This window comes from Rhododendron vialii, chromosome 10a, assembly GCF_030253575.1.
Source record: "Rhododendron vialii isolate Sample 1 chromosome 10a, ASM3025357v1".
NCBI lineage: Eukaryota > Viridiplantae > Streptophyta > Magnoliopsida > Ericales > Ericaceae > Rhododendron > Rhododendron vialii.
The window spans coordinates 25,334,511-25,359,351 of NC_080566.1; the positions used below are offsets into that span (position 1 = coordinate 25,334,511).

Sequence of the window (24,841 nt, forward strand, 5' to 3'; positions counted from 1 at the left end):
ACGAAGTGTGGCGCTACACTAGAAACTCTTGGTTCAGATAGACGGCAGAAAAAGAGTGATCAAAAACCAAAGGTGGCTAGCCCATTGGGGTTATAGGATCATTCCACCATGATCCCTCAGTGCTCGTGAGATTCAAGAGCTTGATTTCGCAGCTTTTGTATGAACTCAAAGCACGAAGAATGGTTTGAATAGCGACAAACAGTGGACTGGTTGAGGTAACAACACTCTGGGTGTTTTTGCTCACAAATTCCTAAGAACGAGTTAGGGCTTGTATGCTGGAATGGCGAGGAGTTTGTGGAAAGAAATTGCAGAGCATGTATGTTAGAGTTTGGTCATTTATCGGTAAACAACCCCATTGCACGCATTTTATATTTTACTTATTCGTCAAGGATAATTAATTGAAAAATGCCAACTTTGAAAAATAAAGCATAAAGAGGACGATGTAGTTTGGGCCATGTGCAGATACACCTCTTATTGTTTAAAAGTGTGCACGTAACACCTTGTGGTTTGTGAAATGTGCAAACACACCCCATGCAGTCATCTTTCCATCAATATTAACAGAATTTTGAATTTTGGGAAAAAATATAAGGGGAAAATACCCTTTTGTCCTTTTCTTTATCCCTTCCTTCAATCCTTCCAAATGGCATTACCACCGTCGTCGCTACCTCCTCCTCCTTCAATCCCTTCTCCCTCCCACTCCGTCACATCCTCCATCAACAACAAATGCACCAAACTCCCTCTTGCCTATAATGTACCGCCCTTCTCCGACAACTGTCCTTTATTAAATTGCCCAATATTTTAAATTTTTCGGAAAATGGAGTCTACTACAGCTTTTGTCGGTGGGGGAGAGGAAGAGAGAGAGAGAGAGAGAGAGAGAGAGAGAGAGAGAGAGAGAGAGAGAGACGAGGACAAAGTCTTTTAATGCAAATGGAAAATATGACAATATGGGATGTGTCTGCATATTTCACAAATCACAGAGTGTTATGTACACATTTTTGGACCATATGTGTGTTCCACACATGGCCCAAACCACAGGGGTCAAAGTGAACTTTGCCCTAATTTATTTACAAGGTTATGCTTCTCCTTGAATTTTCTTTTTTTCTCAAATAAACAAGCAACTACAAGTAAATAAGAAAGGACCACCACAAAACCAACTACTTGAGGTTTGTAATGGAACATTGATCTGGAATCTACTTTCTTTTTGATAATTCAAGTGTCCGGGCTATCTTACATGCACCTCGGTCTAGCCGAAACATTGATCTCGAACCACTTGGTGTTTTTGATAACTACTTCCTTCTCTACCCTTTAAATAATTGCTAAGGGGAAAAAAAACCTACAGGTTTAGAAACTTGTTTGGAATGGCTTGTAAATCTTGAGATCAAGAACAACACCGGCAATAGAACCAGCAGCTGCTGCAATAGAAATTATAAGACAAGCAATGCTAAGCAATTGGAGGCATATCCATCTGCTACTCCACTTTGCTATCTTCTTCTGTGCAATATACATCTCGACTGGAATATACACTGTTAGCGGCCAAAACCCAATCGCCCCAAGAAGTCCCACCACATCGTTGAAGAAAGGGAGAAGCATAGATATAACAGTGCTGACTATAACAAAAACCGTCCTCCATACTAAACGGAAGAGGTTTAGGTTATACGGGCGAAAACCTGGGATTGGGATTTTGATTTCCTTGATGATGAATTCATTGCCAGGCCATTTCTCTGCTGCCCATTTCTCAACAAATGCAAAAAGTGGCTGGGAGTAAACTTGGTATGCCCCAACAAGGTGGATCACAATTGCAGCATTGGCAATATCAAGCAGCCAAAATGGGTTAAAAATCCCAAAACCAGTGAGGAGGTTTCCAGGTGATAGGTCCCCAAATGCTGCATATCCCATGCATCCACAAAGCATGTAGAAAGCTGTGGTCACACCAACACTTAATAAGGTTGCCTTCTTCATTGTTTTTGCTTCTGATGGTGGGGATTTGATTGTGTCCTGATATACAAAGACAATCAATCAGTTTTAACTCAAAAACCGTCTTTCAGGCTAGAGAAGACCCTAAAAGAAAATTGATCAGTTTGGATCATAGAGGCAAAGGAAATAAGACAATTAAGTGAAGAGTGAAGACCACAACATCATCCTTTTAGTTGGGACATTATTTTCTTAAATCCCTGTATAAAATCTAAGATCCAAACACAGCCTTGGTGAACTGAATGAGTGAGAATGTACCTGGATTTCGATAAGAATCATAGAGTAAGAGTAGGCGAAAGCTATGTCACCAAGAGCTTGGAAGCTCCCCCATATCTTTTGGGCTTGAGTCACAGTTCCAATTCTTACACCAGTAAGACTACCACTAATAGTCCCATTAGCTGAAAAACCCATGAAAATGAATGAGTCAGTTTTCATACAAGGTCAATTTTTTAGCTGAAAAACCAATGAAAATGAATGAGTCAGTTTTCATACAAGGTCAATTTTGTAAGTAAAAAAATGGACTTCTTCATCATTCAAACTTCTAGAGAAATAACGACCTGCAACTTTGGCAATTCCGAGGGCGAGACCAATCGATGAGTAGGTAAAAGACATGACCGCAGCAATAATTGAGAGCCACCATATTTGGTCAAAATCTGGTATCTGGGAAAATATTATTTCAGTGATGCCAAACAGAATCATGTATGGGTTGCTTGATATATGGCATGGATTTTTCCCACCACTCTCATGGAAACAATTAGTCCGTTTGATTGCCCTGTGTATCAACAGAATGTAAACCATGTAATCCGAAATCGCAAAACAATAACCAAGAAAAAGAAAAATGATTGTTTACTTACATCATGCTAATAGATGCTGCAATGGTGTATCCAATTGCAGTTCCAAATAGATTTAAATACTGAATTAGACCACACATCTTGACCTTAAGCCCTCCTGTTTAAAATACTGTAATGCTTTTCAACTGATTAAAATACACCAAACTTGGATTTTGTCTGAAATGGATGGGCAAATTAAGGATTTGAAATTTTCATACCAAGATTAGATTCCACAGCTTCCATGTAAGTATAGTTTCTCTTGCCGGTGACTGGGTCACCAGAGCGGTAACAGTCGGCGAGGAGAGCAGCAGTGTAGTAAGTCACAAAAGAGAAGAGGAGCATCACTGTTGGACCAGCTATCCATCCCAGCTGAGCAATGGCCCAGGCTAAGGAAAGAACCCCAGATCCTATCACTGCTGTTATTATGTGGGCACTTGCAGTCCAAACACTCCCTAACTCACAGAGAGAAAGAGAGAGAAAACCACATTACTTGTAGCAAACGAAGGTTCCAAGTTCCCCCTCTGAATTGTATGAAAATTGCACTTTCAGCTATAATTGTACTACTCCTAATAGAATTTACATCTTTTTTTTCTCAATTCACAATGTAACGTAATCCTTCTAAAAATTATATAAAGATGCACTTAGTGGTATCTTTAGCCCCTATTAGTAGTCAAACAAGTATGAAACTTTTAGGTTATTAATAAATAATTTCATCTGTTCTTACTTATTAGTGCGAAATATAGTAATTGTCATATGTATAGTGCAAAAAAAAATTACTGATGTAGAATTTAATAGTCTATTCTAATATTGATGTGCACACAGGTAATGTAAAGTAAAAATAAGTTTCTTGAATCCGGTTTTTGGACCGCGGAGACACGTAGTTCCAGCCGTTCAAAAGTGTTTTTAATGGTTCAGATTTGCTGAAATGGTACTTTTGCAATTTGATTGTCAATATTAATTTTGTTGAGATGAAGGACCAAGTTTGAAATTCGCCGTTGGACGGCTAAGAAGCCAGATCCTAATCGAAATAGGGGAGGGAGGGAGGCAGGGTGACATTACCGGTTCTTTTGGAGCGGCCGTCGTCGTCGAAGCATTTGGAGGTGTTCCCCGCATCTGCAGCCGAGGATATGCCTAGGGATTGTTTGTATTTATCCTTAATGGCAGCAGCACCTTCACCATTTTCAACCCCCATCTTCTTTGTATGTATTGAAAAAGACCAACAACAAACACAACACCAATTAAGTACTGTAATTAATTAGTCAATACCCACCATGCAGAATTAAGAGAGAGAGAGAGTGATCGGGGGAGGGGGGGTTGTGTGTGTGGAAGGCGTCGGTTGAGGGACGAAAGGAAATCTAAACAAGCTAAAACCCGGAATCGACCGGAAAGATAGGAGACAAGAACGACCGTCTATCCTATATCTTTTTTTGGGTAACTGTCTATCCTACGCGTTATGAAAAAATGCAAGCACCACAATCACTTTACACAAACACATGTACACAAACTTTCTCACATTAATTACAGACCCGCACATGAGTAGTGAGTTGTGTTAGTTGTATGGATCAGGGGCTAAGGCACAGAGGTTTCGTTCCGAGTTCAAAAATAAAATCCGATTCGTTCACCGTGAAGAGCCAGACGTGACCAACAATGTCGGAAATATTGAAGTCGATTAGGCATTGGCAGTTTACTGATCGAATCAAGTAATTTTGCAGTGTTTTTATTTAAAGTGTATTTGTTGTTCATGTCTTGAAGAAAAACTCGTTTCAATCAATGAGTTCTTTAAAAATCAAACCCAGTCCCGTGTTTAAAATTAAACATATTAGATTATGGGAAAAACTATAATCATAAATTGGATTAAAATTAAACAAAGGTGAAAGTACATAAACACCCCCTCAACAATCGTTGTTTCTCGTAAACACCCCCTCACATTTAAAAGTGTCCATGGAGATTCCCTCAACTACTTCCGTTACCCAAGTGACATCCTTCCGTCTTAGAACCGTTTGCTAGAAGGTCACATGTCAGTAATTTGGGCTTTTTTTGGACAAAATGCCCTCTCTCTGTTTCTTTGTCTCTGTTGACACGGCGAAATCAAAGAGGCAAGCATACATATCAGTTCCGACTCAGATAATCAGCTCTCTCTCTTCTTCTTCCCTCCAATCTCTGCTTCTCTCTCCAAAGAAATCAGCCAAGAAGAAGAAGCCCCTATGGAAACCCAAGAAAAACAGTAGCGCACGAATACAAACCAACATATTTCAACGTCACACTGGCGCAAAGGGTGTTCGGCAATGGCAGCGGCGCCGCTAACGCCAAGGCCAATGAGTTCAAGCAGATGGTCGTGGATCCACTCGTCGTGTCGAACAAGTTCAAGCAGATGATCATCTCCTCTGCTGCCGGCGAACAATGGCCCAAAGTAGAAAATCTTCAATTCTCTCCCAAAGCTCACTTACACAGTCAAATATGTCGATAAATTCTCCGATTACGGAATTTACTTGACGAAATTCTTTGTCGGAGATGAAATCCGATCATTGCCATAATGGCGAAATGCCGGATCGACGCGACGTCGGATCTAAAACCGTTGAGAGGTTCCAAACATTTATAGGCCGGCTGTGGAAAGAATATTCGAGGATGGTTATGCAATCGGGGATTGGGGATTTGACTGCTCCGGTTGGGTTGAGTAGATACAGAATAACATAAGTAAATGGAAGGGAGAGAGAGAGAGAGGACCTGATGTTTCCTAGGTCCGTCCATGGGGATGAAGTTGATGTCGGCGGGAGATCAAATCGTGAAGGGGAGAATGATCTAATTTCATCCATGGCGAGGAGGTTGATGTCAACGGCTGGCAGAAGCGCAACCCTCTGATCAGAGTAGAGCTCGTCGATTGGTGCCGGTGGTGGTGGTCGCCGATCACTCTCCTCCTCCTCCTCCTCTCTCTCTCTCTCTCCGAACCAGAACTAGAGAGGGGTGGGGTAAATAATTTCAAGGTTTTTTTTGAAATTATCATGTAAGAGTATAATATAATAAGGGTATATTCGTCAATTTATCCATTCCGTTAACGGAGTTTGTCTTTATTTTGTTTCCAGTAGTTGAGGGGATCTCCATGGGCGCTTTTAAATATAAGTGGGTGTTTACGAGAAACAGTGATAGCTGAGAGGGTGTTTATGTACTTTCACCTTAAAAGATATTAGAAAAATCAAACCCAATCCCGTTTGTCAAAGTTTTCATAAAAAAAATTCACCGCCTCACAGGATGCTAGAGGTTATCGTCCGCGTCTATCTCCCAAAAGGATAAATAATTTTAGTAGCACCGTACAATAATTATTCAGCAAACCAAACTGTGTTTGTTACTTTGTTCCTCTCATGTGAAGAACAAGACTCTGGGATTGGAAGAAGAACTCAGAAAGCTGATAAAAAGAAGAACTCAGAAAAGCTATAGGGACCGACGGATCCCGTAGGGAAATCGTACTGACGGCCACGCCGGGTCGTCTCCGGTCACCGGATGGTCGATCCCGGCTGTCCAAAAAAAATTTTAAAAAAGAGGGGGACTTTGCGAGAATCAACGGCATCAGATGTGTGTAAAATGCTTGATCCAAACACCCTATTTTTCGTGTATATATGTATATATGTGTATATACGAAAAATAAGGTATTTGGATCAAGCACCCTATACACATACATCGGATGCCGTTGATTCCCGCGTAAGCCCCTTTATATATTTTTTTAAGAATTTTTGGACAGATCGGATCGGCCGTCCGGTGGCCGGAGACAGCCCGACGCAACCGTCGGTACGATTTCCCGATGGGACCCTTTGGTCCCTAAAGCAGGACTCAGAAGAAGTTGAAAGAGGAGAAAGAGTAGAACTGATTGCTTGTGTGTCTAACTCCAAAAGATGTGTACCTCGAGCACGCGCATCTCCAGGTGTATGTATTTTCTCCTCGCTTAAATAAACTTGGCATTTGCAATTCTCATTTATCTTGAGAACGGATTTTGTTCATATTTAGGATTATTAAAATAGTGGAACAAGTCTTTCATTTTTTCAACACGGGACACTGTAAAAACTAGTACTCGATCTGAGCAAATGGTATGACTTTCAGCATAACAAATTTGTCTACAAGTGGAGTATACATACACATGTAAAAAAACACAACACAGCACACACGAAAACGAATTAAAACAAACAGAAATAGATGGGTATTTACCTGCATTATTGTAATACGAAGAACAAGAGTACGTACTGCGGGTATATAGAATTTCTGCAATTTTTGCAGTTTGTCACTCAAGCTTTATATAGGGAGCATGAAGCAGTAAGCAATCTTTGTACAGAAGAATAAATCTCATTAATGGTTAATTATTGAGAAAAGGCGGCTTTAATTTGCTTCCATTTATCACGTGCATAGCCTCCCCTCCATCCAAAGAGAATATATGCCCGTAGGTATATTTGAATGGAAGTCAATTCAAATCCGAGAATAATCTCATTCACAAAGGGTTACAGCATTATTAAAGGTTGGTTTAGGAACAACTCCGTGTGTTTTTCTCATAACTTAGGTATTTGGACCAATTTACACACAACTCGACTAATTTTGAGGGACCAACTCCTTCGTTCACTTTTGAGAATTCCAATTAAAGGTAAAGCAAAGTTCTATGAGAACTCCTTGTATTGATTCACATATGCATCCATGAAAGGTGCATACTCGGTGCGATGGACCGATGGTGGCCGGAAGAGCTAAGGACCAGAGTCCTGGTCCCCACTGAATTTTTGTTTTTTTTCTCAATCGTAAAAATATCTTAGAAATTTAAGTACTATAGCACCTCCAAATAAGGAAAATTTTACTTGTGCCCTTAGGGCAGTCCCAATACATTTCTTGACAACATATATGGGACTTGAGACTAAATGTACAAGTTTCACCAATATATGTAATGGAGAAGGGTGTTGGAACACAATGTGGCGGTGCCTTAAAACTACTAAAATAGTTGATTATGCACAAGTTAGCCTTCATCCGCTATATTTTTAATTGTTTTTGTTTCTGACTACTTAGCTACTTTAAGATAATGTGACAGTTAAACAATTTTTTTTTAGTAATAGTGACCGTTTCAAAAAAAATCAAAGTGTGTCATATTCTTATAAAGGAGATAGATTAAAAAAATATCCTTAACAAAGTTGCATGTTTTGAATTGTGCCCCACTAATATGAATTTTTTGCTTCGTCGATCTTTTTTTAAAAATAACTATAACTGGGATGATTTCTTGTAAAAAACAACTAGGATTACAATCATAGTAATCCTATTCCATTACGATCTTGTAATTTTACTAAGATTCCAACATGGGATTGAATGTAATCTTAGTAACTTTGAATGCACTTGGATTGAGTTGTAATCTTAATAATAGAGTTCTTTAAATATGCCTGGATTGAAGTTTGGTAACTTTGACGGAATAACACCCTAATACAAATTTTGGATCGTGGATTTGTTAGGGACAAGAAAAGAAAAGGGAAACGAAGTACAAAAATGTAAGTAAATTCTTTAATTCATTTGAGATACGAAAAAATAAGAATACCAATATATTTCTGGAAAATAAGGTCCATTAATTAATTAAAGGTTTCCTATAAGGCTATAACAAATGCATATTTCTTTTCTTAATTTTTCCTAGAAAAATACTGTACTTTACAAATTTAAAGGTAAGGCACAGACAAGGAAGGAGTATATTCATTTCCCTTGTGTTATTATTCCTGATGGTATGGAAAAAGGGTGGTCAAAATTTCTGTTGAAGGAGAATTAGATTTTGATTTCTTCATGACCATTCAATCTTTCATGGTTAAAATATAAACAGAATGATTCCCTCCCTCGTCTTTCAATCCAATTAAGGGCTCTTTTCTCTTTCTCTTTGTCTTTATATATAAAGTGAGTATCTTTTTGACATGCAAATTCGCTTTACAAGAGTGATGGAAACTCACTCTCTCTCTCTCTCTCTCTCTCTCTCTCTCTCTCTCTCTCTCTCTCTCTCATATTTACCATAGATGACTAATTGAGCTTGTGTTTGTTTATCTTTAAGGATGATCTTGTGATAAGAAGATTACATTTGTTGCCCGCCCCTTCTTATAATGGAGTGGAGTACTGTATTTCATAACCACTAACTCAGGACGTTCGTCTCCGACTCCAGCGGTCTCCTGCAAGAAGACAACTCACTTACTACTTACGTATCACCAGATGAGATCTGTTCCTTGTCCCTCACTCTCTTTGGTCTGATTCACCCTCCCTTTCTTAATCTACTAGTGCAAACCTACTCAACTTCGAAATTAATTAAAGAGCAATTACAGCCAGTGAAACGTTTTGGAGGTTTTATTATCATCCGAGAGATTAATGCTGTAACTTTCTGTACATATATTGTTGGAGTACAAAGAGGCTGCTGATTTTGCTCCTCCATTTTTTGTTAACGCCACTACCCTGCAAGTATATTTTTAGTGTAAAAATACATTTGTAAAAGAGTGACGTTAACAAAAAAAAAAAAAGCGGCAAAATCATTTCCCTACAAAGATATAGCTCCTATATATATAGAACCCAACATATGCACACACAACTTAACTAAAGTACGTATCAGAAACAAAGGAAACGTTCTACTAGTCCAAAACTTCTAATCTTTATTTGCTCCTCTTCTAGTCAAGGTTCCGATTCAGTTTTTTTTTTGGTTGTTTGAATGACATTTAACTCCATTAATCAGCCAAACGTCTATAGAGGAAACCATAATTGGCTGTAAGCAACCAAAGAGGGCTCGCCTCGCCCATGAACCGCTGTATAGAACGGTGTACCTGGTGAAATTAAACTACAAACAAGTCCCATACACTTCAACACTTGATCGATAAAGGAAACTGACCATTTTGTAATAACGAAATCCTAGAAAAATATGGTGCCTTCCAACCAATTGCATGCTCATGGTTGAGCAAGTATTCAGTTCTCACATAACTCTAATTGTCCAATCTTCTCCGATCCGAACATTTGGCTTACGGATGGTGAGAACAATGGGGCTGTGCCCCTTCAGAAGGAAAAGTGGCCCCAGTTCAATGTCAGCCTTGTGGTTTGCTGGTTCAATAAGGGCACTTTTTGGCCTGCCGGAGTATCCTAGTAGTACAATCCTCTCAATACTGCAACCCGAGGAAAATTGGCTTTTGCCAGAGGTATAAGGGGCCATGTTTGAAGAAGTCAGCTTCCCATCGGAGAATACAAAGCGCCGGTGTATGTAGGCTCCTTGTGCAAACTCAAAGCTCTTGCCATCATCGGTATAGAGTTCGCCTTCAGCTTCTTGGGTACTATTAAGGGCTATCACCTAAACACAGATCGTCTCAATTAGCAATTTCAATCCACCTGGAAAGTACTGTCCATACTCCAATACATAGAATACAAGAATAAGAGGAAACCAAATCAGAAGACAAGAAAATGACACACTCTTTCGACCAGAAACTTATTTAACGAACTCAATAAGTAAACAAACAACACATTGAGTGGACCACGACTTCAATAATAACTATAGCATAAAGCTACTGATACATGGAGTACACCCATCCAGCGACAAGAAGTAACGTGTGGTTTTTGCATGCAAGTATGCAACCACCTATTTCTACCAGCAGACACTGTAACAAAAGTGGTAACAAGCTGTTCACAAATAGCTTACAAGCAACTACACGGTTACAACAAAGGAAACTAACACCACCACCTAGTTCGAAAATCTTATTACAGGAAGATCCAGTTCTGTAAATTTCTAATTCTTTCCTTCTGTAGAGTATAGACCAATCATCCACCAAAGACAATATTAGAAACTTCATCACATCAGGGAGGGAAATGAGGAAAGAGGGGTGCATCTAGAGCTAATTAAGCAAAGGAGAGAGAAACTTTTGTATAGCCTACGAAGTCTTTTTGGTTTCCATTTTGTAGAGTTTAACATCTAGGGGGCTTTGACCTAACCTGGGCCGCAACTTTGATTTTTTGATAATGCAGTTTTGTACGTCATTCTGTTGTTTGGTCTTCTGACACACCAAAGGATAGGATAGTATCTTGGGTTGTATCAGCGTGGTGCTCTTGTAATACAATTCTTTAATAAGCAAAGAGAACATTTGCAGCTGAAATTTTTGGATGCCCAAATAATATGGCCAACAAGGATAGAGGATTGGAAAAAGATACTCAGCGTTAAGATTTTGTTGAAAATGGATGATCACTATTCATTTAGATGTTTTTGTAATGCTTGGTGTAGCAAATGACTATCAGGTTGGCAGGTTGCGGATAAAAATATGACTATCTGGTTATAACCACCCATCAAATACACATACCAGAGTGTAAGGATCATTGGCCATTTGTGTGGAGCTTCTACGGAACCGGTCTTTCCTTGGTATAATGGTTCCAGCCCGTTGGAAGGTAGGAACGCTATCTTCCAAAACCTCCATCTTATGAGTCGTGCCTCCTTTGTATGCAGTCCCAGAACTCAGGTAATACCATGATTGTCCACTGGGCAAATATACCGACGCATGTTTCGCTCGCTGGTAGAATGTAATGAATGTATCATCCACATTTTGACAGTTTGACTCACAAGATAAAACAATGAAATAAGAAGAAAACTGAACATAGTACAAACAAGACGACATAGAAACTAAATAGCAATAGCACCTCAGTGAATATCCCTTGCACCAAAAGACTGCTCCCAACCATGAAGGCTTCATCATTGCTGAAAGTAGCTTCATCTGCTGGGAACTCCATCCAAAGTGGACGCATAACTGGAACACCACTTGTGTTTGCCTCTCTGAAGAGTGTATAGAAATACGGCAGCAACATGTAACGAATATGTATTGCTTCCCTAATGAGTTCCGTATTTCGCTCTCTGAAATTAAGGAAACAATAGCTTACTACTAATACAAGTGTACCATAACACTAAACAGAACTACCATTTTTTCACAGCTTGAATCTTAACACCTCAATTTAACAAGTGTTTTTTGCTTTTAGCTCCAGATTAAAAACAATTAATCTCACGTAAGGTAGAGGACAGTTACCCAAATAACCAAGGTTCTCGTCTCTTGGTGTCATGATGGGCATGACCTCTAAAGAAAGGATAGTAGGCACCTAGCTGGTACCAACGAACTAACAACTCCGGCTCAGGATTCCCAAAGAAGCCACCAACATCGGCACCTGGAGAAATGTTACTATGGTAAAATATAACGAAAAGGAACTTCAATGAAATGGGAAAAAAAATAGGACAAGGAAGTTATGTTACCAGAGAATGCGACTCCAGTAAGACCAAGAGTTAAAACCATTGGAACTGAAACCTTGAGGTGTTCCCACTCTGCTGTGTTATCTCCTGTCCAAACTGCTCCATGCCTTTGGCTTCCAGGAAAAACTGCCCTAGACAGAACGAAAGGCCTGTCTTTCCCATTACCTCTCTTTACCAGCCCATCTGCAGTAGCCATGTGAAAGTAATACCCATATGCATTATGTACTTCTCGGTGCTCAACACCTCCATAATGTAAAGCATCTCTGGGCATTGTCACCTGGTCGCAGAGCAGTAGTCAGTCATAGAAGGCCAGCACATCAAATTAAATTAGAATTTAATTCGCTTCCAAAGATGTACATGTAATATCCCTTTCTGTCCATCACCACACAAATCTAGTCAATACATACCATGCAATTTAGGGGTGTGCACGGGTCGGGCGGGTCGGTTTTGACCAGAAACCCGAACCGACCATGTCGGGTAAGAATATCTAGGCCCGCAAACCGAACCGTACAAGTGGTAAGAACCGTCCGCGAGCCCGATTCTTTACTTCGGGTTGGGTCGAGTCCGACACGACCAAAAATTGAATTTAACCTTCAGATTGGTCGGGTCGGGTCCGACGCCACAGGTAAGAAACGCACCATCCCGAACCCCGAACCGAAATCTGATTTTTAACAAAAAGTAAACCCGCACTCATCCGAACCACATGCTCGACCCCGCCCGAGACCCTTCAGGTCAGGTCGGGTCCTCGGGTTTTTTTGCACACCCATCATATAGGCAGATGAGGTAATCACAACTATGCGCTAACACATCACAATTCATGATGAAAAGCATGAGAACAAAGAAAACTAATAAACCTGGATTTTTATCACTAACAGTAGTTTGAGTCTATTTTTTTATCGGAAATAATTTGAGTCTATGTTATTGCATACATTAAGCTGGAATGCTAATAGGAATTTTTGTTAAAATTTCTTAGGTTCCAAAAAAATGCCGATTCTGCTTGGTAGTTTTGGAATTTTTCTGGACACGAGCTGTGCTATAGATCTATGGGCATATTTGGAATCCCAAAAAAAGGGCTACCCGGTGCACAAGGCTCCCGCCGCTACTGTTGGGTCAGGGGAAGAGTTTGATGTACGCAGCTTTATCCCCACAAGCAGATAGATTGTTTTCGCAACTCAAACCCATGACCACCAGGTCACATAGGGTAAATCGTACCTTTGCACCCGGACATATTTGCGATCCAATTTAAATAAATCAGTAAAATGCTATCCATGGTCAAGGATAGTTTATATTATTTCACTATCGAAGTCTTCGGCCTTCTAGATACGGCAAAACTTGAGAATAACTAGAAAATATCTCCGCAAAAACAATAGAGCTTATCATGTTTTAAAAATTCTGTTTCCATAATTTTACTTGACAGCAAGTTTTGACACGTTCAGATTCCACCAATTCTTCCCTATAGCAAAGTAGCAAACTCACTATTCTCACGTTGTTCATAACCCTAACCTGGGCGATACCGATCGACTAGCTGACCTCCCCAAACCGTCACGCTTAAATTAGCCCCAAACCTTTTGTGTACTTACAGACCTTTAACAGCGCCGAAATCCTAAATATAGTTCCCATCCCTTTCATTCTCCCTAATAATTTCTTGGCACACGGTAATCTGTTACTTGGCAAACATCAACCATAATTTTAGGGCCTCACTCCATATTCACAGGGCCACCACCTTATGTCCAACAACGCCCATTTATACAACCTAAACATTGCACTTCGCACCACCGTGAGGTCTCACCTTGACCAACTCCAATAAAACTATATTCGCATTTCACGGAACACAAAACAGCGTCCAAGTTTTGTATTTGATTTTCCTAAGTGGTCCCAAAATCTCTATTCCTCTGAACTACATATCTGGCTTCCACCAGTATGTCGGAAATAGGAATAAAAATTTTAAGGTACATGTTTCCTGTATTTATCCTACCTCTTTATAGATCTACTACTATTCAACTTAGAGCTGACCTTAAATGCCAAAAAAAATCTGAAACAGTGGCGAACAGTTACCTCTGGACCATTAAAAACAGAAGGTTCATTCATGTCATTCCATATGTACAATGAAGGTGTAGAACCGACATAATTCGCATATGAGAACTTGTCAGCCCACCATGACCTGATCTCTGGGTTTAACATATCAGGGTACGAGGAGGAACCAGGCCAGCACCACCCATCATAATCCTTACCACTTGCATCCTTAACATAATAACCCTTCTCTGTAGCCTCCTTATGCAAGTGGAAGGACTCATCCCTCTTAATGTGAGGGTCCACAATAGTTACCATGTGCCTACCCTTCGCATCCAATTTCTTCTGCATCTCTTCCGGGTTAGGGAACAGAACCCTGTCCCATGTGAAATACTTCTTCCCCTCCGTATGCTCAATATCAAGCCACAAAACGTCGTACGGGATATCATGCACATCGAATTTTGAATCAACCTGCGCAACGTCCTCCTCATCCCTGTAATTCCACCTGCATTGATGATAAGCTGTGGCAAAGAACTGAGGCAATGCTGGAGTTCCCGTCACACTAGTATACTGCCGAACCACATCTTTCGGCCCAGGACCCACAAAAAAGAAGGCATCCACGACACCAGCTTCCGATATCCACATAGTATCAATTCGGTTCTGATCCGAAGGCAACCCAATGGAGTCCTCGGCATCCCAACCAGACCCGAGAACATCAATCTGCATCTCAGCAGCATTAAACCAGAAAAACCCCGAAGTCCCCCGAGCTTTACCGTGCGAGATCATTAAAGGTACTGACCCATAAAGCCCGAAGGGCGAATCGTGTATATACTCAAACACGTCTAGATTAAACAGCCTATACGGTTCAGATTCTTCTACCCCGGGCCCTTTCGTCGGCTTGAGAGCAAGACTAGTTGCATGTTCAGGAATGCCGTACACAAAATCGGCCTCGTGAAACGACACGTCGAAGCTAATCGATTGCGGCCCGTAAGGCCTTTTATCGGTATGACTCCTAAACCTCTCCTCCCAATCCTCCCCTTCCTTTTTAACCCTCAACTGTTCGAAATCAAACAAGCCATGCGAATTGAAAGACACAACACGCTTACCCCCTCCTTTTTCTCGGACATAGACCTCGAACGGGTCGTGGCGAAGGACAGCCTCGTACCCGTCCGACAAGTAGACGACCGAGGAGGGGCCCAAATCGCGGCCGATCACCTCCTCGGAGAGCTTCTGCAACCATAGCTTGTTGTTCAAGAACTCAGGAACGATGACGTCGGGCACTTGGAAGCGCTTCTTGGGCGGGTCGAGGCTCGGGTCCTCGTCGATCTGGAGGCGCAATACGCCGTCGTGGTACGCGGAGAGAGTTAGGACCAATGGGTTGACTGGGTCCTCTTGGTTAGGGTTGGTGAGCTTGGCGATGAGGTCGCCGTCAGAGACAGCGACGTGGGTCGCGACGAGGGGGGAGGATCCGGGTTTGCGGGACCGGGCGCGCTTGCAGAACGGGGTTTGGTTACAGGTCCTGAATTCGTCTCTTTTCCAGGATGAGACTGAGGAGATGATACTCAGGGAGAAGAGGAGGAGGAATAGGAGATGTGCCCTGCTTCTCATTGTTTGATTATTGGTGCTGGACCTAGTGAGTGATCAATTCCTCATGCCAGAACTCTCCTCAAGGGTGGTTTTGATTTCAGAACCCTAGAAATGGAGAGAGAGAGAGAGAGAGAGAGAGAGATGTATCCGCGAGATTAGCGTGTGCCTGTATAGAGTGGCAACGAGCCCTTTCCTCCTAATTCGAAAAAAAGAGTTCTCTTCTTTGGACAAAATATAATCGGGGTCGCAATTTGATTTTTCCTGTAATTCTGAAAGCGCAATGTAATCATTATTTTGTTTCTTTTATCAGTAGTTCTTTTTAATTTTTATGACTTATTAATTAGTAAGAAAATATTTAAGGTCAAACTTCAACAATTTAAATATCAGGACTGGTATTGGATTCATCATGCTTCGTTACAAGAAGTTTTGTTGCTCTTCTTTCTTTCTTTTTTGAGTAAATTTTAGTTTTTGTCGCGGTCAGCTCTCGGCTATTAGACTATGCCACCCCGTCACGTTTATATACTTGTAACTTTTTGCCATTAATTTGATGACCAACACCGAACAATTGCCCATGCTAGATCTCATGGTGTGTGAAACCCTTGCAATGTTCCTTATTTCCATTTATTATGCCATACTTGTCATTTGATTCTAGAATATCTGCATGTATGCGCAAAGGCTTTTTTTTTTAGGAAGGGTAAGAGGGTAATTTCACCTATCAAACTCACCTAGGTAATTGCTGACTAGGAAGAGGTAGAATGAACCATTTAAACTCACACACACACACACAAACCCAAACTTCCAAGGCCGACAATTCATCAGTACCAGTGCATCTCTAAAAACTCGGCGCTTTGTAAAAATCTGCAACGGCTCTCAGGAGTTTGGCAACACTTGTATATTGTTTTGCTGAGGGGAAAAAAAACCTTGTCTACTGTTTTTGATAATTTTGCAATTCTCTTAGCCGATCTTTGGCTCGGGGACTCAGTCCCTTGGTGGCTTGTTAGTGTAACGACACTGATTTTTAAAAAAATAAAAATTTCGTTAAATATTTGAATTTTTTTTAATTACTTAGAAATTTCTTTTTAATTTCTAATAATTCATTATAATTAGATTTAAGACTTATAAAATTATATCTTTTCGTCCCAGACGATTTAGTCCTTTCTAAAGACAAGTATGCTTGTAGAAGCACTTGTATATTTTCCTAGCAAGTTAAATAAAATCTTTAGGTTATATTTCTTGGCTAGAAATCATACTTGGCAAGTAGAATTAATTTCCAACCGATTAGTTAGAGAAACCTAAGTATCCATTCAACCTAGTTACATTCTCCTAACCCTAGATGAATCTAATGAACCTTTCTATACCTTAGTTGAACCTTTTCAACCCTAGACTAAGAAATCATTTCACTTTCATGACTAGTCATTTCAAGACTTTATTACTCATCATTACTTCTTCTAAGAATATCTTTTCTCATCATTACCTCTTTACCCATTGAATAATAGTTTGTAGGATAATTTTTATCCTTTAAGTAACAGAAATAAGACTTCCTATTGTCTAGAAAATAGTGCAACAATGGACTTGTCTAATCAAGACCAAGACCAAGTTTGTTCTTCCAAACAACCATGATTATGTATTGTCACATCAAGAATGCCATGATTCATCATCATATCTTTTCTTCCATAAGTAATAGCCTTGAACCTATTATTGACCTATAAGTAGCCTTTCCTAGATTTTTCTAGGTGCGCACACACACACACTAATAATGACTATGTACATATATACACTTTCTAGGAAAAGTATTAACCAATGGTCAATAGATTACACTTGAAAGCTTACCTTTAATCATTATCTTTCCTTAGACTTAATAGGACTACTTAGCACTTGAGTATACTTATATATACATAGTCATATATATAAGTACATAGTCCTAGGAAGAGAGAGAGAGAGAGAGAGAGAGAGAAAAAAAAAGGTGTGTGTGTGTGTGTGTGTGTGTGCATGTGCCTATTTTTCTCCTAGAAAGCTATGCTTCCTTACACCTTCTTTAGCCTTAAGCCTAGTTACCATATGACAACCCATCCCTAGATTACTTTAGACACAAAATCTAAGATCCTACTTGCCTTATATAGCCTTAAGCCTAAAAATGGAAAAGACAGGTCATGGCATGCTTAGAAGGCTTGATTGGACAAGGCCATGTAACAAATCCATGGGAGAGAGAGAGAGAGGGCCGGCCATATGAGAAAGAGAGGGAGCCAATGTTTTGCTATAAATAGGACCTCTCACATGCCATTCAACTCACACATTCACCCTTCAACTTCTCTCTCTAGAAACTCTTGTGTTCTTGCCTTGTTCTTCATTGTTCTTGAGTTCTTCAAGAAACTCATCTAAGACCGCCACTAAACCACCACTCGACCACCTTCTCGATCTAAAAGTTTAGTAGTTTAGCCAAAAACTAGTTTCGAGAGAAACCTTTCTCTTTCGAAACTACCGGAAGCTTACCGTAGGAAGTCACTCCGTTCAATTGCCGACTTACTTTTTTCGTAGCCGCTCCACCACCAAGAAGAACTGTAGAGTCTCTTGTCCACTATCCTAAAGTATAAAAGTAAAATCGTATGTTTGAAATGAAAGTAGATTTTCCCTTACTCATTAATCCTAAAATATAGAAAATTTGTATGATCATGTAGAATTTTCTTACCCCCTACCTCTAAGTATAATTAAAAATGTGTATATCGTCTATATTGCTTGAAATGCATGATAACTTGAAAAGTGTTTTACTAAAGGCTTGAAGAGAACTATGACTATGTTGAATAACTCGACTTTATTTTTCGGAAAAACATATGTTGTTTTGAACTTCCCAAAAAGAAATAGAGGACGGATTTTGGAAACATAAACTTGAATGAAAGTATTCGTATTTTGATCTTAAGGATAGTTATGTGCATGTATATGTGATTACTTGGATTACTTATTTGATGTGTAATAAAGCATAAGTAATAGGGCTCCTTGTTTATAAGGACATACTATAGGGTTTAACAAGCAATTAGTCCATCTAAAGAATTTATAGCGGCTCCAGTCCTTTTTATCACACGCGTTCTAAAATTACCCATATTACACGCGTTTTCAAAAACATTTCAGAGACGAAAAAACCTAATCGCGGTCTTTCTCGTCGATCCTTTCACGGTCGTCATCGTCGATCTTTTCATCGTCGCTGCCATCATCGTTATTGTAGGCGTTCCTTTCACCATCGCTGTCGTCATCTTCGCTGGTTTTCGACCATTTCAACAGGTAATTTAACTTTTGTATTCGTTGCTATCGTCATCGTGAACAGCGTCATTCCGATCATCGTCACTTTCCTAGGGTTTTAGCGTCATTTACTGGTTTTGTCACTTTCTTTATGTTAGGGCTCATCAATATGTTAAATATTGTATAATGGAGTATTTGCATGTGTTTACATTGTGATATTCGTATCTCCTACTTTATCCCTTGTTGTAAAATACAACCAGAAAACGTTTTCGATGAGATAACATTATTTCTTTATTAAGTTTGCGAGATACCAACACTATTTATCTGAGATACTGTAATCTCTTGCTCATTTTTGCCAATACACTATATTTCTGGCAGATAGAGTTATTTGTGATATTAATATCTCCTACTTTATTCCTTGTTGTAAAATACAACCAGAAAACGTTTTCGATGAGATAACATAATCTCTTTATTAAGTTTATGAGATACCAACACTATTTATCTGAAATACTGTTATCTCTTGCTCATTTTTGCCAATACACTATATTTCTGGCAGATAGAGTTATTTGTGATATTAATATCTCCTACTTTATCCCTTGTTGTAAAATACAACCAGAAAATGTTTTCGATGAGATAACATTATCTCTTCATTAAGTTTGTGAGATACCAACACTATTTATCTGAGATACTGTAATCTCTTGCTCATTTTTTTGCCAATACACTATATTTCTAGCAAATAGAGTTATTTGTGATATTAATATCTCCTACTTTATCCCTTGTTGTAAAATACAACCAGAAAACGTTTTCGATGAGATAACATAATCTCTTTATTAAGTTTATGAGATACCAACACTATTTATCTGAAATACTGTTATCTCTTGCTCATTTTTGCTAAGATACTGTTTTGTCATCTGTTTTAACAGGAAAAAGATTCAAAATGATACAAAACCCTGAAAACCCTCCTGAAAACCCTCTTGAAAATCCTGAAAAATCTAGAACATATAAAAAATTCAAAATGATAGCCTGGAAGAAGACTACAAAGAAACCACAACATCAAGAAGAAAAAAGCATAAAAACAAGGAGTCAAACAACAAAGAAAAGGAAAAAGGAAGAGACAGAACCACAACTTGAAGAGGAAGAGAGAGAAGATAAACCCAAGAGCAAAACAAAAAGACAAAAAAGACAAGAAAAAAAGGAGGAACCAGACATAGAAGAGGTGAAGGAAGAGGAGGTTAAACCAAAACGTTTGCAATACAGGTAACTACTTGGCGTGCCATTCTATACAATAACCTGAAGGTGTTATTTTTTTGAGATACTGTTATCTCTTGCCTCATTTTTGCTGATATACTGCTATTGTCTTGTAACTTTTATTGTAGGTCGAATCTTTACAGCATTGTAAGCCTTCTACATGATGTAAAGTTCAATGAAGTACAATCCGAACAGATTCAGAAATCACCTTTTGCGAACATGTTGTTTGCAATTACTCAAGGCAGTATTGATGAGCAAATGGTGAAGAAATCTGATCCTGTCCTTATCAAGTCGATAGAGACATATAAGAGAGGTCAAGCAAAGTTTTCCCTAGCAGGAAAAGATATTCCTCTGACTGATCATGACATTGGTGTCATTTTTGGAATAATATCTGGACCGGTGAAGATCCACATCGCAACCCACGGGCGAAGGCCAGACACAGAATTTGCCAATCGAAACTTTGCTGGGGCAAGCACCATGCACCTTCCAACAATGAGGGTGACAATTGAAAATATTTTGAAACCTCCCGTCAAGAAGAAGCAGAAGAAGAAGCAAAAGCAAGTATCAGAGATAGAAGCTGCAAAAGATTTGGCACGTCTTCTGACATTGTACACCATTGGAACACTGTTTTTCCCAACAACAGGTCCAAACCTGAATTGGTCCTACCTGAAGCTTGTTGAGGATTTGGAAAATAGTGCAAATTACAATTGGTCAATGTTCATCACCAATAATCTTGTTAACGAACTCAACTCCAAGAATCCGGCGATTGTTGGTGGTTGCACCACTGCACTCCTGGTAAAAATCTTCTAACCTTTCTTGTAGTAAAATATCAACAACATCTGACACATATTTTCATTGAAAACAGTACTGGCTTTGTGAACATACCCACATTATGGAACCAGCTCAACAAACTTTTCCAAGATTTATGAAATGGAAAATGAATGAGCTTGCTGCTAAACTGTTGGAGGCACCACTGAGCAGCCTTCCAGAGGGAATGGTAAGCATCATTACCTATTGGATTTTATTATGTATTATGGTCAAAACTAGATAACGGTATCTCATCAAAAATAGTGTATCTACCAGAATAAATCAAGAGATAATGCTATCTCAAACAATAAACTCTATATAAACACACAAAAAGAAAGAGATACCAGTATCTCAGTCAAATACAGTTTGCAAATAAAATGAGACATAACTCTATCTTAGTTGAAACATTATATCTCATGAATCTATAATCTGAATTTACCTCTTTTAATTCATTGTTCCCTTCTACTCTCAAAGGTCAAACAGGAAGAATTGGAGCTAACTGAACAGGAGAGAGGGTTGTTTGCAGCTCTAGTCTTGCATGAACAAAAAGGTACACACAAAGAACCCGAAGCCAAAGAGAAAAACCTTACGGACCAAGAGCCTTTAACCCAAGAAGAAAACCCTCAAGAAGAGAACCAGGATGTTAAGAATTTGATTTTAGAGCTTGAACAACGAATTAAGGTGCTTGAAGAAGAGAACAATGTCATGAAAGTTGAAATTGAAGATAGGGACAAGAAGATCCAAGAAAGGGATCTGTTGATTGTTGAGTTACGCCAGAATGTAGAATCCCTTCAACATGAGCTTTCAGGTTATAGAAAACAAAATGCAGATTATACAGATATTGAAAAAGAAACTTGTAGTCTGCATGTTGAGGTGGAGATGTTGAAGGAAGACATAATCGAAAATGGGGTTGAAATAGGCGGGTTGTATGTTGAGAAGGACATAGCGGAACAAAAAATTGAAGAGGTGACAGAAGAGTTGCATGACATTGCAGCACATTGTGTTTCCCAACATTACAAAGATCAGAAGATAATTGAAGAGTTGCAAAAACAAAAAAATAGCTTGTCTGAACAAAAACAAAGCGAGAATGTGCACCATCATGAATCTCCAATTCATGATGAAGAAGTGACTGAGGAAGAAATAGACCAAATGATCAAGTCCACAATCTCAAGCATTCAAGCAGAACCACAACAAACAACGAAGAAGAGATTGAGGAAAGGTCATACTGTGGACCCATCGTCGTTGACAAAGAGAGTGAGTAAGAGGGAAGATAAGAAAGAGAAGAACATGGAGGATTTTCAAGTCTATAGGAGGAAGAAAAGCACAGAGAAATAAGTAGAGAAAGCAGCTCCAGAACTACCATATATGGTTGTTGAAACAACAAAGCTGGCACATCTCGTCCCAGAAAATGACAAGATCTTCTTAAATCACATATTTGAGTGTGAGAAAGACATCAGGTTAGTAAAAATGCACCAATTTGCTTGCTCAAATAGATGTTATTTGTCTGAAATACTGTTATCTCTTGATTCATATTCATTGCTGATGTACTGCTATTGTCTTATAACTTTGCAGAATCCCTATCTGGGATAACAACCTCTTTGATGGTACAGTAAGCTTGCAAGAAGTCATAGAAATCTTGAATGAAAAAGATGTACAAAACACGGTAAGAAAGGCTCCTTGTCTTTCTCAAACCGTACCCCTCCGGTACTCTTTATCAATCCCTCGCTTTCCATTAATTCTTAGCTCTTAGTTTATTCGGTTTATTTAGGAATTGAATTGGCTGACATTTACATTGTGATATTACTATCTCTTGCTTTATCCACATTCGCATGTGTATACATTGTACTACCAGTAAATTCTTTGGATGAGATAACATTATCTCTTTATTAAGTTTGTGAGATACCAACACTTTTTATCTGAGATACTGTTATCTCTCGCTTCATTTTTGCCAATACTCTATATTTCTTCAGGACTGTTACCAATCTTTTGTGCATTTAAGTCTCACATGAAATAATGTGTGCAGCTCATCGATTCGTTTACATTCATATTGGAAAGAGAGCAAGGAGATGAAAGTAAAATACTATTTTTCAAATCCATATTGTGGGTAAGTAAAGCACTAGTCTCGCATGACTACTTGATCTCTATATCTATTGCTTAAATACATGTTATTTTTCTGTAATACTGTTATCTCTTGTTCACATGCACTGTTTTTTCTCACAAAGAACAACAGATAAGAATATCAAAAACATATTATGTGTTTGAGATACTGTTATCTCTTGCTTCTCATATACTGTTTTTGCGCACAAAGAACAAGAGATAAGAATATCTCACGAATTCTATGTTCTGAATTATCCATGAGAAACCATGAGATATGGTTATCTCAACTGGTATATGGTATGTATTTTGTCGCATGTAATTTGTAAAACACTTCCTTCTGACAGAGCCTACTGAAGGACCAGAAAAATGAGGTCAGAAAGATGTTCCTTGATGACAAGCTGCTAGAACTCATTCAAAAACAGCATGCCTATCGCTACTTGGTTTTCCCCATGAATTCCTCAGGAGGTAATAAAGAGAACGACAACGATCCATACCATTGGACTGTCCTGGTTTATGACATTGAGGATGGGCAATGGAGGCATTACAACTCCATCAGACCAACTGGAAGAAAGGCAGATGCATACCTTAAAGATGCTCGTTTAATGGTAAAAATACTGAGACTTCTTGTAATCCATACTTAAATGACACAAAAATAATAATAAACAAATATTTAACCTTGCAAATGCAGAAAAGGTATGTTGAAGGATTCGTGAAGAAAAATCATACCCCAACATTCATCCTCTCATCACAAAACGAAACAATCTTTGAAAAGCAAAAGTTTGATGCTCCAATAATCTCACCTGCATCTCCGCAACAAAGACCTGGAACGTAAGCCAATTAATCTTGTTCAGCATCTTATTTCGATACTACTATGCACGGTGTTATTTCCTGTGCACTCTATTTCTATCCTTCTAAACTCTGATTATGACAACTTTTGCAGTGTTGACTGTGGAATTATAGTTTGCTACATCATTGACAAGCTTGCACACGGAGAAAGCATCCCTGAGTCATTGACAACTGATGAAATCAGAGAATACAGAGTGTTATTGTTGATGAGGTTCCTGTATGATGAACCAAGAACATGGACAGAAGCTCTTTGGAAAGACCGAAACTTGAAGACTGACTAGGTGTTGGAAAGTTGAATAGGACTAGGTGTTGGAAAGTTGAATAGGTATTCTTTTGCTGAATAGGTGTTTTTTTGCTGAATAGGTGTTCTTTTGTTAAAAACTGACACATATGAATGGTCGACTCCGAACAATTAGAATTCGCCATACCAGGGTTGTACATGAAATGTCTTGGCTGCTCTGTTAGAAGTACGATAGGTGTTCTCTTTTGTTAAAACTGACACATATGAATGGTCGGCTCAAAACAATTGGAATTCGTCGTACCAAGGCTTGTATATGAAATGTCTTGCCTGCTCTGTTTTGAATTACAGTAATTGTTCTTTTGTTTAAAACGATATATATGCATAGTCGGCTCCGAACAATGGGAATAGCAGGTCATCGTTTTGTTATGATAACAATTCTGAATCTTTTCATTTGATATATAACTGATGCTGCGAAATAGTCTATCTACCAGAATACAGCTAGAGATAATGCTATCTCAGAGAGAAAAATCTGTATCAACACAAAATTTAAAAGAGATAAAAGTATCTCAGCCAATACATTTCGCAAAATAGAATGACAGATAAAGCTATCTCATACAAAACATTCTTTGTGAACTTTTCATTCAATAGTTGTTCTTTTGTTAAAATTGACACATATGAATGGTCGGCTCAGAACAATTGGAATTCGCCGTACCAAGGCTTGTATATGAAATG

At 39.0% G+C, this 24,841-nt stretch overlaps 4 protein-coding genes across 5 annotated transcripts; 2 read left to right on the plus strand and 2 right to left on the minus strand.

The window, feature by feature from the left end:
• Positions 1-935: 935 nt before the first annotated feature.
• LOC131304139 (amino acid permease 3-like) lies at positions 936-7,119 on the minus strand. Of its 2 annotated transcripts, none has more exons than XM_058331268.1 (7): positions 6,996-7,119; positions 3,861-3,993; positions 3,020-3,253; positions 2,826-2,919; positions 2,529-2,743; positions 2,230-2,369; positions 936-1,995 (listed from the first exon to the last, which is right to left on the minus strand). In XM_058331268.1, the coding sequence occupies exons 1-7, from the start codon at positions 6,999-7,001 to the stop codon at positions 1,342-1,344; spliced, it is 1,476 nt and encodes a 491-aa protein (XP_058187251.1). In that variant the 5' UTR covers positions 7,002-7,119; the 3' UTR covers positions 936-1,341. The 2 variants fall into 2 exon arrangements, with proteins under 2 accessions (XP_058187251.1, XP_058187249.1); XM_058331266.1 differs by having other exon boundaries at positions 3,861-3,996; positions 6,996-7,047.
• Positions 7,120-9,536: 2,417 nt separating this feature from the next.
• LOC131302743 (probable glucan 1,3-alpha-glucosidase) lies at positions 9,537-15,910 on the minus strand. Its single transcript, XM_058329550.1, has 6 exons — positions 14,098-15,910; positions 12,046-12,319; positions 11,825-11,960; positions 11,445-11,655; positions 11,111-11,317; positions 9,537-10,113 (listed from the first exon to the last, which is right to left on the minus strand). The coding sequence occupies exons 1-6, from the start codon at positions 15,658-15,660 to the stop codon at positions 9,745-9,747; spliced, it is 2,760 nt and encodes a 919-aa protein (XP_058185533.1). The 5' UTR covers positions 15,661-15,910; the 3' UTR covers positions 9,537-9,744.
• A 4,745-nt stretch (positions 15,911-20,655) lies between these two features.
• LOC131303034 (uncharacterized) lies at positions 20,656-22,260 on the plus strand. Its single transcript, XM_058329827.1, has 3 exons — positions 20,656-20,913; positions 20,984-21,115; positions 21,400-22,260. Exons 1-3 carry the CDS (start codon positions 20,833-20,835, stop codon positions 22,258-22,260), a joined length of 1,074 nt encoding a protein of 357 aa, XP_058185810.1. The 5' UTR covers positions 20,656-20,832.
• LOC131303035 (uncharacterized) lies at positions 22,251-24,149 on the plus strand. Its single transcript, XM_058329828.1, has 5 exons — positions 22,251-22,382; positions 22,498-22,588; positions 23,367-23,627; positions 23,711-23,850; positions 23,963-24,149. Exons 1-5 carry the CDS (start codon positions 22,291-22,293, stop codon positions 24,147-24,149), a joined length of 771 nt encoding a protein of 256 aa, XP_058185811.1. The 5' UTR covers positions 22,251-22,290.
• Positions 24,150-24,841: the final 692 nt, after the last annotated feature.